The 14,363-nt window shown below is 45.5% G+C and overlaps 1 protein-coding gene across 1 annotated transcript in view; it reads left to right on the top strand.

Moving 5' to 3' along the window:
- The first annotated feature begins 10,370 nt into the window (after window positions 1–10,370).
- The window catches only part of LOC147901539 (transcription factor TGA2.2-like), a 117,928-nt gene continuing 113,935 nt past the window's right edge, over window positions 10,371–14,363 (top strand). The window contains exons 1-2 of the mRNA XM_087375333.1: window positions 10,371–10,405; window positions 10,537–10,704. Of these exons, the coding sequence (XP_087231459.1) occupies window positions 10,400–10,405; window positions 10,537–10,704 (174 nt within the window). The 5' untranslated portion in view covers window positions 10,371–10,399. The remainder of the gene's footprint in view (window positions 10,406–10,536; window positions 10,705–14,363) is intronic.

Raw genomic sequence — 14,363 nt, 5'->3', positions numbered from 1 at the left:
CTCATTTGCCACAGCTTCGGTTTCCTCTATTAGATTCGGGAAACTCTTCTGGATGTTTGGATGCTTCTCATCTCAGATGTCTCCATTCCTCCTTTTCTTTCATTGGGCTCGTTTTTTGGTACTATGGACTATTTGGACACAAAGATTGCATTTTAGGATGGGACAACAGTTTCCTCAGGCATATGCTTTCTTCAGAATGTCCTCAAGCAATCTTTATATGATAGTTATGCTGCGAGGGACTTGGATGCTACTAGCCTTGAAGTGTTTTCTCAGTGTTTTTGAGTTTTTCCATTAGGCTCTCTTTTGGAGTCTAATGTCATGGAAATTGATTTCATGTTAATTTTATAGTTACTGGTTTCACAAAAAAAGTGTGTGTGTGTGTGTGTGAAAGCATTGAGACTGATGAAGATGGAAATGGTGTGCTCTCCTAGGATGCATGGAGGACAAAAACTGCTGTGAAAGCATTGAGACTGATGAAGATGGAAATGGTGTGCTCTCCTAGGATGCATGGTGGACTTAATATCCTCAATATAAGATATCATGTACTTGCAAGGAAGGCGACTATGCTCCATACTTTTTTCCGCCAACAACAGCCATGGACTTGTATGATAGCATCCATGTGTGTCAACATGAGGACTTCTGCCTACTGATCATTGGGAGATTTGTCATTGGACTACTGATCATTGGGAAGTTGTCATTGGGAGATTTGTAGGGAAGATACCTAGCTGTCCTTTCTCTACTGCTCTGATACTTGACTGGAAACAAGTCCTTTCTAAGGTCAAATTGGCTCCTCATAATTGCTCGGGGACAAACTCAAGGAGGAAAGAAAGTATTCATTGGAGTGCCATCTTTGACATTCCACTTGCTTTACAGGAACCTATTCGGGCATACAATCTCATGAAATTGGGAATTCAATACATACATGATGTGGTAGATAATCAGGGCTATGTCTTCTCTTTCCCTTAGGCCACTGCTTCCTATGCATTGGGAATGTACCATAGGTCGATATGGAAGCAAATTGCTGATTTGTTACATCCTTTTCTACCTATTCCCCCTGTGGCTGACACAGACAGGCTTATGGATTGGCAATTGCAACCCTCTGCTACATGCTCTCATCCTGTTCCTCTGCCTACCTTGACCTCCATCAAAGCCTACAGGCTTCTTCAGCCTGCTCCATGGATTCAGCAATATGCTAATACTTTGTGGCATATCAGGAAGCCTCTCTCATGGTGGCGGAAAAATCTCCAGATATTATGGAAGTGTAAAATGCCTTTGAAACAAAGACTTTTTCTTTGGAGATGCATGACAGGCACATTGTTAGTGGGAGTCACACTTGCCAAACATCGCATTGCACCATCCACATGTTTACGATGTCAAGCTCCTTCAGAGACTGTCCCTCATTTGCTTTGGCACTGCCCGTGTTCTAGGAATCTCCTTGGGAGAATTTCAGATCATCTTCAACTCCGTTTCCCGAGTCACAGATTTGGGAAACATTTTTGGCTTTTTGGCAGATTTATGAGGTCTTTGTCTCAATACTCACTGTTTCTCTCTGAGATATTGGGCTCTTTGGACAATCTGGAGTGAGCATAATTTGGCATACTTGGGTCGGCAGATTCACAAGTCATATGAATCTTTCTGAGCCTCATTGCGGCAATCCTTATATGATGCCTGCCATGAGGGTGATATAGATGCTTCTTGCATAGAGCTTTTCTTTTTATGTTTCTAATCTTTGGGATACTCTCCATTTTTCGGAGACTTCCAATCTTGTAAATTTATGACCATATAAATACAGATCTTTTTAGAGAAGAAGAGTCACCCTATCATCAAAGGTAGTTGTGGCAAGCCTAAGTACTTCAAGAGTATTCTCAAAACGAGTGACTCCTTCCATACTCTTCATGAGGACAACCATTTTGTCCTTGTTGTCTGGGGGACACTTCAGGCTGAAAGTTGTTGAACAAGAGATTGCATTTTTGCTAAATGTGCACTCAAGATATCACTGTCCTCTATTTTCAACTTATAAAATTGTAACTTCAAGAAAACCTTGGAGTTTGTGATTTTGTTACCAAAAAGATTTTTGAGACACGCCCATATCGCCTTGGCGGTTGATTTGAAGTCGATGTGATGAATCAAAGTGTCATCAAGGCAAAGTCGATAATAGCAATAGCTCTTTTTTTTTTTCCAAAGAAAGGAACCTTCTATTAATGCTTGAAAGATTTTCTACAAGATAGCAGCCCCGAAGGTGCTGAGTATGGAAAAAACCGGAAAAGGCTGAAAGAAAAACTGGCCTGTTCCAGAGAAACCCAGCTCACTGCCTAGGGGATCTCTAGAACTGGGGCTCCAAAATAGCAATAGCTCTTGAGTTGTGTTGCTTCCATATCTTGACTTGTTGAGGATCCGTTGTGGTAGCTTCATCCTCAATAACATCCCATACATTTTCTTTCATGAGGAGCAGCTACACCTTGGTTTTCCAAGTAGGAAATCCTTGCCCCATGAACTTCTCCACGAGCAATGAGGTTGAAGAGAGAGAACTCATTGTGGGAAATGCCAACCCCAGTCTTCAGTTATACGAGGAATGCACCGGGCTGTTTCAGTACTTTAGGAGTGAGAAAGCATGATGGGCAGACGAGCAATGGTGAAGACGATCATTGCGGGCAGTTTTCGTTGTACATGGCGGACAGAAAGTGGGCAGCAGGACAGGAATGGCGGGCTGTAAAGGGCGGACAGGTGGTACTGTATAATGGGCAAAGATAGCGGGTAGACTGACAGAGAATGGCGGACTGGAGTTGCAGAGATGGCGGGCTAGAATGGCGATCAAATGGGCAGCACGAACAGCTTCAGCAGTTGAATAGCTTTGAACAGTTGAAGTAGCAGTCCACACAGCTAGTTGCCAACCTCCAATGTCGATGTAGATCAGCTCATGGAGAGGATAAGGGTGAGGGAAGGGAGCTCTATTTTGGAGGAGAGGGTAGCTTTCATTTGCGGGCCTCCCTCATCCTCTAGATCGAGCATGGAGAGTAGGGGAAGGGCTAGATACATAGCTATGATACCACATGAAGGAACATAGTGTTGTAAAGGTCACCTCCCCATCTGTAAGCCCCCATATGAGGAGAGCATGGGGGGGTGAACCTAGGGTTTGAGAGACTGACACATGGGCAGGGTATTGAGTGCCATGTGGGTAGGAATCAAATAAAGGATAGAAAGATACCTGGAGCTCCAGAAGCTGTCTCAAATGGCGACCATTGGTTGGCTGTTTGGAAGGATGATGGTCGCAGCCAGCATATCAGGCCTGGAACAGGGCTGCACATAAGGGGGGGATGGACCCGGCATATATAAAGGGCATCAGCCCTAGAAGTGTGGGCCAAAGGCTCTAGAAATGAGAGCTCCACAGGGGCATTTATAGGGTAGCAGGCGAGGTCAGGTCTTGATTGGCCTGATTGAGTCGGCCAGAAGCAGCCTGATTGGTCGGTTTTTTTGAGCAGGCCTTGGGCCTATAAAAAGAGGCCATTGGGCCTCATTTATTCATCACATGGAGCAGCCAGAAGTCAGCAGATTGGGAGCAGTAGGAAGACCTACCTTGGGGCCTATCTTCTGGAGGTGAAGGAGGTACATCATAGACTGCAGACAAAGCTAAGAAAGGGCTGCCCACCTAGGCTGGCTTCCAGATAGGAAGGTGGAAGGGATCTGGACAGAGAATCTACATACGCTCAAGGTGGAGCACGCAGGCTCGAGTCTAGAGATATCTGACAGATAGTAGAAGTACCTTGTGGTAACACCAAAGGACCACGCTCTGGTGGGACTTTGGATCTCTCTCTCTTTTGTATTGTGTCCATAGCTTTGGACGGAAATATATTGTTTTGGTGGTTTCTATATCTAGCTGGATCATTGTCTATTAATGAGTCTACACATCTATGTGATGCACATTAAGTAAAGAAGTTTGTGATTCCACTCCCACACACTTTGTGTGAGCTCTTGGGCTATTCTATCAGTCTTCTGCTATGCATACCCTCTATTGGTTGATCTCTAACATGGTATCAGATACCAAGTAGGAGGCTCACGGGTGTGGGAGCCTGAAAGCAGGGACCATGCTGAAGGACGACCCTGATTCAGAAGCTCTTGGGAATCGACTTCCACGATTGGAGGACAGTGCCCTTGCGAGGAGGGTGACTCAGGTTCAATCAGGTGCATATAGAGTTCTGGTCTATGGAAGGTTGATTTTGTTCGACTTTGCTATGTGGATTAGCAACAGAGATGTCGATTTCAGAAGCTTCTTCAGCACCTTCTCTCCCTTCCTCCTCCCCCATATTTCTTTCTTTCACCATCCCTAACTTTGGAGAGTGTGGGAAATTGGATGGGAATAAATTACCCTATCTGGAAGGTGAAGATCCAGAGTCATTTAGTAGCTTGGAAGCTGTGGAAACTGACAACGGGAGCCGAGGCAAAGTCGAAGGATATGGTGGACAACAAGGGGGAGATACTCATACTAGTAGATGGAGAGGAACTCGAAGCTTGGGAAGATAGAGATGCCCATGCCTTGGCATTGATGATAGGGACTATGGCGGACTCTGTGCTTCCTCACATCCACATGGCCGACATGTCAATAGAGTTGTGGGCCATTCTGAAGGATCCGTACGAGACAAATAACACATCTCGGATCTTGCTTCTTGAGTATTAGCTCTGCAACTTGGATATGGATGAGGGAGATTTGGTACATGACTACTTGATGAAGGTCAAGGTGGTAAGGGATCAACTAGCATCGGTTGGTTAGAAGGTGGACTCGTGCCAATTGGCCTTGATGGTACTAAGGAGGCTACCTCAGAGTTTCAAAAGCTTTGTTACGACTGTGATGACAGCAGGACAGAGGACCAAACCTCTGAATTTTGAGGAGTTGGGTCCATTAGAGGCAAGCCTAACAGTGGCAAGTCCAAGAAGGATGACTCTGATGATGAGGACACTTCCAAGAGGAAGCAGAAGTAGAAGTGCTTCTATTGTGTTATGCCAGGCTATTTTTCAAAGACTGCAGAAAGAAGAAGGCGGATCAAAAAAACAAGGAGGAGTCCACGACTCAGATTCAGAAGGTGACACAAAAGCCAAAGCTAATGTGGTAATCGAAGAACTGTTCTTAGTGAAATCTCCGTGTGTTACTGAGGTCAAATATGCCGACCTAGAAGCCATAGTGAAGATGTCTAACATTGAGATGTGGGCCGACGGGGAGTCAGAAACCTTTGTGAAGGTGAAGGATAGCATGGAGTGCTTGGAATCTTCCAGGTGCATGGCTGTTGATAGTGACACGACGTTGGATTCCATGGAGTGCCCTAGGGTTTCATGTTCAGATGGTTGCTATAATTTAGAGGGGGGCAGTTCAAATCTCGGACATAGATTGCTAGAAGGTGATGGACAACGTGTATTGAAGCCAGAAGAGTACATGCTTGAGAGCTCAGTGAGAGTCTAGGTTATATGGAGATATTCTTGGGATTTCATTTCTCGAGATGGTTCTTTTGTTGTGGACCTTGCCAAAGGAAGGAAGGGTTGAGACAGACCCTTAGAGCATGGTGCCTAGAAGACTGTAGTTTGTTCACTAATTATGAGAGGGACAACTAGAAGGTCGTGGCATCTGGATTGCTCGAGTTCGAAGGCAGGAGCATGACCGAAGGTGCTGGTGCTAGGAGGTGCTACCAGAGATGGGCATGTATACCAGGATGGTGTGCAGAAGCAGAACCGGACCTGGTGGAGCAGGAGCCATTGGATGAAAAGCCAGTAAAATATTTCGACATCGAAATGTTCTAGAGGACTACGCCCAAGGAGTTACTGGAGCATCGTCATCGACGTGTTGGCATTGGGCCGAGATGTGTCGGTGAGAGGGGGTGTTGGAAAGGTCACTCTCCATCTGTAAGCCCCCATATGAGGAGAGCATGGGGGGGGGGTGAACCTAGGGTTTGAGAGACTGACACATGGGCAAGGTATTGGCTGCCATGATGTGGGTAGGAATCCAAGAAAGGGTAGAAAGATACTTGGAGCTCCAGAAGCTGTCTCAGATGACGGCCATGTGCAGGAAGGGTGGTGAGGGCAAAAGCCCTTGGATCTGGCCTGGCAGGAGGCGCAGCAGGGCAGGGAGGCTCTGGGCAGTAGGCGTCTAGGTGGCAAGTCAGATGGCAAGGATTGTGGGCAGGAAAGCGACCTGCAGCAAGACCTAGAAGTGGCGCACAGATGGCAAAGGGAGCCAGCACCTTGGTTGGCTGTTTGGAAGGATGATAGGGCTGGTCACAGCCAGCCTATCAGGCTTGGAACAGGGCTGCACAAAAGGGGGGGCTGGACCCTGCATATATATAGGGCATCTGCCCTAGAATTGTGGGCCAAAGGCCCTAGAAATGAGAGCCCCACAGGGGCATTTATAGGGCAGACCAGGTCGGGGCCTGGTCAGCCAGAAGCAGCCTGACTGCTCGATTTTTTGGAGCAGGCGTTGGGCCTATAAAAAGAGGCCATTGGGCCTCATTCATTCATCACCTGGAGCAGCCAGAAGTCAGCAGATTGGAGCAGCAGGAGGACCTACCTTGGGCCTATCTTCTGGAAGTGAAGGAGGTACATCATAGACTGCAGACAAAGCTGAGAAAGGGCTGCCCACCTAGGCTGTCTTCCAGACAGGAAGGTGCAAGGGATCTGGACAGAGAGTCTACATACGCTCGAGGTGGAGCACGTGGGCTCGAGTCTAGAGATATCTGGCAGATAGTAGAAGTACCTTGTGGTAAGACCAAAGGACCACGCTCTGATGGGACTTTGGACCTATCTCTCTTTTGTATTGTGTCCATAGTTTTGGATGGAAATATATTGTTTTGGTGGTTTTTATATCTAGCTGGATCATTGTCTATTGATGCGTCTGCACATCTATGTGATGCACATTAAGTAAAGAAGTTTGTGATTCCACTCCCACACACGCACAGTGTGAGCTCCTGGGATATTCTATTAGTCTTCCACTGTGCGTACCTCTGTTGATTGATTTCTAACACATAGTGGTAGGGAGAGAAGCAAGCTAACACTAGGAACGGAAAGGAAAGATAGAAAACATAATAAAATGGAAAGGAAATGAAAGCAATGAACAAGTACTCACATGTAGACCAAAGTAGCTTGTACTTGAATGAGTTGAGTGATTTGACAAGTGACAAGTACAATGTCTTTGTAGGATAGGCACACACACACTAAGTACCAAATGTATATGGGATAACTCCCAATATGACACATGGCACTTCTAAACACCTAGTATTGTAAAACTCACACTAGGACTCACTAGAACACACCAAAGATGACTCAACTTGACTCCTCATCACCCTGTGCCTCTTCAAGACACTTGGGTTCATCAGCATGGATCACCTCTGTCATCAACGCGTAGTTGACCAAGTGTTCCTACGCCCTTCTTTGCTCCTCTAATCTCTTGGACCGGCAGTGTTCGGATGGTTCCTTCTCAATGGCTGGAGGTTCTCTACCGTCCAAAATCTGCTTTGCCCACTTCCGGAATGGCCATTGCTGTTGTGGTTCTATAGGCTCTTCTTCATCTTCTTTATCTTGAATCCTCCCAAGCATCGTTGGGGGAGTTCGGTCTGCTGGATATCCTAGTCCTAGTTGTCTGGGAAGGAAGCATCCTCCTCCAATTGATGCGGCTGTTCTGAGAAGACCACATCGTGACTTACAATTACCTTCTTGGTAACAGGGTTATAAAGACGGTAACCCTTAAGTGGGATAGAGGGGGCCTCAACACTATATTGGAAGGGAGGTAGCCTATCTATGTTTGCGTAGTCCTCAGCTCTCAAACCATCTACATGTACGTGCTTAACGGCTCCTCTAATCACCTTCTGCTGCCAATGCCATGGAAGAGATAGGGCCAACCAAGGAAGCCTGCATCAACCTGTGGTGTGAGATCCATACTGTCTAATGCGGTAAAGATATGTGATCACCTGAAAGGCCACATCAAGCTATAGTGGGGATACCCCAAACTCAGCCAGCACTATCTAACGTGGGACTGAAGGCTTACTGCGAATCATCCGTGAAAGAATAAGGACCTGAAGCCTCTCAACGGGGCCCAATCTATATCTAGTAGGTCTGGTCCCCAACACGGGCTCCCATACATACTTGCTGGTCAAACCAAAGAGTCAAAGAGAAGAGTCTTGGTCGGAGGTTCCTGAAAATGAGAGTGAAAGCACTGTCGCTCGAGTCTGGCCAGCGCAGTGTACCCCTTCCGAGAGAGAGAGAGAGAGAGGGAGAGAGAGAGAGAGAGAGAGAGAGAGAGAGAGAGGGGGTGTATTAATGTCTTAGGAGACCTCGCCGGTTTATGAGACAAGATACAAGTATATGTAACCCATACAAGCCATTGTGGGTTGAAGCAAAGGGCTCACTAAAGGTCCTTGCTGAGTGCTAAGTGCTAAGTGCTAAAAATGCAAACAACTAGTACAAAATATAGTAGGAAAAGGAGCAATCAAGTACTGCTCAGAACCAGAGCTCCAAGTACATGTGCAAGCTCTATATAACTTGGCTCCTTGATGGCCCTCTGATGTGATGCAAAGAGCTCATGTATCTGTGTCTGTTAGGTTGTCTCCCACGGTGGCGAGGGGCACTCTCTCTTGGATCTTTGTATCGAATCGGCTACATCGCGAGTAATGCCTCGTGGTGGTCCCTCTGAGGAGGGCTGAGATAGGTCAGAGCTCAATCGTTCGTGCTCTGGTCGCCCCACGTGTTGTGTGTGATCTCCGCGTCTCTCGTCCAGCCACATCCTGGTGATGGGTCTCACTGCTGATCCATAGTGCTCTCGTCTCCTCGAGTTCCTCCCCCTCGATCTCATCTGGTGCTGGCTCAGATGCGTAAAAATTAGTGATGCGTGTCTGTGCTCAGTCTAGCTCGGTGTCCTGAGGAATCACCAACTGTAGTTGGTGGTCTCTAGCCTGCCGCGCAGGGGAATCTCTGTGTCTCTGCATCTCTATCAAGTAGAGCCCAATGCAAACCTGGTCAGGGAAATGTATCAGTCGTGTGTGTGGTCCGAAGCCGAGCCCCTCCTGAAAGAGACAGTGGTATCGACTTCGGATCTCATAGTAGGCCAGACAGACACATAGAAAATGATCCTCTATCTCGACCTCCCCCATCGTGCATAGTATATAGACCCACTGCTCTCTAGGTATGCCGGCCATTCTCCTAGGCTCAGTCTGCAACTGGTGGGATGAGACTCGTATCTGTCCAATAGCAATCCACAAGGCATGTGAGACTCTCCTATCCTCAAGGTATTGGGGCCTGATGATGAGACCATGCTTCGATATCCTCGAAAAGTGGTCATGATAGAATTGGTTCTTGGTGGGGAACTCCTGATCCCCCCCCCCAAAGCCCGAGATGTGTGAAGTTGGAGAAGGTCTAACCATATGATACGGTTTATCTCATCATGTGGAAGGAGCTTCGAGTGGTGCATCCATGCTGTATTGAATGGGGGGAGGCCTATCCATCTGGATACCATGGCTATCAAACCATGTGGACACCCACGCATACCATGCTGTATCAAAGCCTCTATCTGCTAGTCGTCGGGATGACTCTAGCGCCAGTCTCGGTTATCTCCAGTGAGGTAGGGCCCAAACTCTGTGGAGAAAAGTCACGGTCAGGAAGAGGGCATCCAGCTAGAGAGGTGTCATTGCGAACTGTGCATGTATGATCTGATGGGAAACTGAAGGCTTACTCTGTGCATACATGGCAGTTGGTCTCACAAGAGTGTCAAAAAGCCAGCCCTTCGTCGGTGGATCCTGGAAATGCACCTGGAAGCACTGTCTCTCTAATCGGGCCAAGGCGCCCTTCCCTCGTGTGAGTCATGCTTTGCCGGCATGGGTCATCGTGAAGCCTGGTCCCATGAATATTGCCCCTAGGTACGTGTAGGACTGCACTATCTCCACTGGCTCCCCTCGGTAAGTGAAACTATGTCGACGTCGATGTCGATGAAGCAGTGCTTGGGACGTGCTGAAGATCATAACCTTGGTTTTCCCAAGGTTGACTGTCAGGTCCCTCTCTCTGCAGAAATCTCCAAGGCCTCCAGGTGTTTCTGCAATCCCTCGGCTGAGGACGAAATGAGGACTATGTCATCTGCATATAGCAGTAGTATCTGTACCATCAAATCAGCCAATAGGGAGCCCTCTCCTCCTAGGCGATGAACACAAACTGAAATTTGTAAGTGTGCCTGTGAATTTCAAAGGCAATGTAATTTCCTTATAAGGGTTGCGGTGAGTTAATATTATTCATTTAAAAAAAAGATATAAATCATGTTACTGCATTATGTGGGTAGATCTCGCTTTTCACCTCTAGTTGGTGAGTCAATCTTGAATTCTGATTCAGTCAAGTCTGCAGATATTTACTACCTGCTGCTTCTGTACTTTTTGATATATCAATGAAGGTTAGTCTATTCAATTCTTCTCAATTTTTTACAAATGACTTATTATTATTTTGCTTGAGTAATACTTTTATTTTACCCATAATACATTGGCATTAGCTTTGACTAAACAGTGCTATTTTTCAATTTTACAGCAATTTCCACATACAATTTCACATTCTAAAGCTTCAGGTCACACAGCTTCATGTATGAGTACACCATCTTCTTTCAATCCACCATCTATTAGATGCCAGGCTTGGGCTACTCCTGTAACTGAACATCGACAGGCAGCTACCTCTAACTATATGGAAGTGGACCCTAAGGTTATTGTTGACACCTTTTAACCTTCCCGTTAGAAAATATTGTGACACACAGTCTGGCCTATATTTCTTTTTGCTGGACTTCACTTAAGTTCTTGTTTAAACATAATTTTAAAAACAATGCAAAGAGCATTCTGCCTACCATTGAATATGCTATTCTGTTATCCTTTTTTAAGCAATTTGTTTCTCTTAAGACCTTGTAGGCTATTCGATCAGGGTGATCAGTGGTGGCCACTCTTGGATATTGACTTTGTCCCATGAGGCAAATTTAGCCTTTAGAGAGGGGATATGAAACTCGAATCAAGATCTATTGGAATACTTGGTGAAGTGGCGTGAATACGAAATCCCATAATGCTCGGAAGAATGTCCAAGAGAGATCATTTGCTTTAGGCACTTCTACCCAGGTGAGGCCTTTAAGGACTCAAGAACTCCATATGCATGACTTATGCCTCAAATTACCCATCCTCTTTGGATAGCCATTGAGGAAAGGCTTAAGTCTATTTTGGCTATGGCAGACAATGGAAGCTTAAAAAAGAGTGATGGAAGAGCAAAAATGAGATGTTGTATTGAAAATGCCAATATAACAAAACCCTAGGGCTAAAAGCCTTGACTGGACTAAGTGTCCTAATTGACCTAGGTGGTACATGTACTAACTGTACCAATAGTCCTAACTGACTATAAGTAGGCCTACAAGGCACATACCAAGGAATAAGTGGCACCTATGGATAGCCCATAGAATGGCCTACAAACCCCCCTCCATGGTATGGGCTGAAGTATCATGGACAATGGACATGGCTCAAGATACGTGAATATCTAATTTCATGGTTGCACATGTTCATCCTATAGGGATATAGCAACCCATGACTGTACAAAGTACAACAGATCAAAGTTACAAAAGGTAACAACAAAGAACTCTTCATTGCTCAATGGCTTTCCAAGAGTCATTTGGAGGCATTTGTCATGCACACAGAGCTTCTTGAGAACTTGAAGGCTTCACCTAGGCAAAAGTGCCCGAGAGACAAAGGTATCTTCTCCCCTTTCTTCCATCATTCTTACATTTCACACCCACCCCACTCCACCGAATATTCTAAAATATTTCAATTGGGTTTCATGCCCCTCCCTCCTAAAGCCACGATCTACCTCATGGGACTAAGCCAATATCAAACAATGGCGATCGATCACCCTCTTAGACTTGGCCTACAAGATTTTAGCCAAGGTCTTGAGTTTGCAGCCAAGGCCTCTTCTCCTTGATTTTAATTGTAACATGCAAACAAATGGGAGAGAGGCAAAGTTGCTTTGTGGACTTTTGAAAGGCTTTTAAAAACCTTAATGGATGAATGCAGATTTCAGATGGTAAACCTTATGGATGAATGCAGATTTCAGATGGTTAGTCACCTCGGAGGAAGTGGAAGGAGAATCAAGCAGATTGACGAAGTCTTATCATTGGACTGGGTCCCTACAAATAAGAGACGACACAATCATGTCAAATGAATGGGAGCTTTCTCGAGGACCAGCACCTTGCTTTGGGTCATAAGCGTCTGACGAGATACAAATGGGGATGCTCTAGTCTTTAATGTGCACTATGAAGGCAAGTTATCCAGGTCCATGGATGAGGAGGATATCCTCATGGATGCATGAGCCGGTCAAGATTGTGGGACACGTCAAGCAGTGTTTTTTTGCTTCTGGCTGGTATTTAGCCGCTTGTCACACTCATCAAGGGTTTGTCTTCAAGGAGGTGCCTCCATAAATACACACAATGGTGGGACCTTAGGAAATGGGAGTGGATTGATCCAAGAAACCATGAGAAGAGCTCCCATCATTCCACTACACAATTAGCAACGACAAGAGGTTCCAACTTAGTGTTAGGGGCTGGAAGCCCTCTAAAGCCTCTCACTGTTGGGGGTTTTGGATTTCTGTAGATACGCAGAAACTTTGTAAAAGGATGCTCTGGACATCTCTCAGGAGTAGAAAAATTGCTCGTATCTTTGGGTTTCTATTCTGGAGGGATTGCAGTAAATTAGTGAAGGTCCCAAGTTTGGGACTCCTTCATGCCCATGCTGCCTATCTTGCAGTAAATTAGTGAAGGTCCAAGTTTGGGACTCCTTCATGCCCACGCTGCCTCTCTGCGAAGGAGTCCATTCAACATTACCTATGGGATTGCAGACAAGCGAGCGATTTCTAGAATCCAGAGCTTCTTCTCTTAGGAGGTCTATCTTCCTCAAGGAATGGAGAGGCTGTCCCTTCTTCCCTTAAGGTGGCACTTTCAACCTCAGCCATGATCTTTACTGGGCCCTTTTGTTTTGTAGCGCTTGACCCTCATAGGGTTCTCTCAAGGTTCAGGTTTGAGGTGACACTTTCAGCCTCAGCCATGATCTTTACTGGGCTTTTCTGTATTGTAGGGCTTGACCCTCACAGGGTTTTGCCTCCAACACTTTGCTCTTGGGCTCTTTTCATTCTTATAAGAGATCTTCTTCGTTAAAAAAAAAAAAAAACAAATTTGTGAAGGCTGATGAACCAATGCAACACTAGCAATGAGCATTCACCTATCCCTCACTTTGCCATCTAAGTTAACACAACTGAGATGTTTTTAGATAATCTATACCATTACAAATGTAAGGGAACCCAGATTTTGGCCTTTTGTTGACCTGCTTTCTCCCCTCAGAGAGTTTCAAGATGCTAATAATCAGAAACCTTATAGCTCATGTTCTAGGGTATTAGGTATCATCTGCAAATATTCATATGCAATGCAGGTAGTTGCTCTCGGCCCCCCCCCCCCTCCCCCTTCCCCCGCCTCTTTCTAGATAGAATGGACTCGAAGCCCACGGCTGAACCTTGTGTTAGTATTTATTTGTCCAGGGTACAATTTATTAGCCCGCGATGTAGGTACAGGGTCGAGACCCACCCCTATACAAATTAACTTTTATTGAGCTCTCGATTGAGACTCCATAGTCTTCATCTTCAAGCATAACATTTTTCCTGCACTGGCAATTGATACTGAATCCTCCATTCATATCTCTTGTGATCCACTATCACTGAATGTAACATGCCCTAAGGTTTACCTTTTAGGTTCAATACTATTAGCTGTATTTTGCCTGCTCTTTGCATCTGCTTGAAAAGCATTGATTTTGAAGATAATGCCCTGTCTTCTCATACTTACAAAAACTACTGTCACTCAAAACTTTGAAACTACAGGTCATTCCAATGAATGTATATACTTCTTGGTTCAAAGCATCCAGATAGCTAGTTCCTGTCCCTCAAAGCTTTGAAACTACAGGTCATTCCAATAAATGAACATACTTCTTGGTTCAAAGCATGCAGATAACGAGCCTCTCCTCCAATACTCTCGGTCCTGTCCAAAGCTTCGAGAAAAAGGTTGTCTCTTCTCATATGTTGAAGGTACATTTCAAGCATTGAGATCAATAAGAATAAAGGTGCCTCATCCAGGGAAGAAAATGTGGAATGTATGCTATAAATCTGATATACTGGAAACACAAAGCATTATATAAACCACACTTCACAGAACATGGAGAAAAACAATTAATCCCACGTTGGATGGTGAAAGGGAGTCTTCTTCCTCTAATGCTGAATCCATGGATGGTGAAAGTGCAGAAAATCTTGATACACGAAAATAAATAAAAGGGTGGCTGACCTCAAAGCTTGCA

This window comes from Dipteris shenzhenensis, chromosome 5 (genome assembly GCF_047967505.1).
Source record: "Dipteris shenzhenensis isolate YYH24624 ecotype China chromosome 5, Dip_SZ_1.0, whole genome shotgun sequence".
Taxonomy (NCBI): Eukaryota; Viridiplantae; Streptophyta; class Polypodiopsida; order Gleicheniales; family Dipteridaceae; genus Dipteris; species Dipteris shenzhenensis.
Note: the sequence above shows the minus strand (reverse complement) of the source record. Positions and strands in the feature narration are given on the sequence as shown.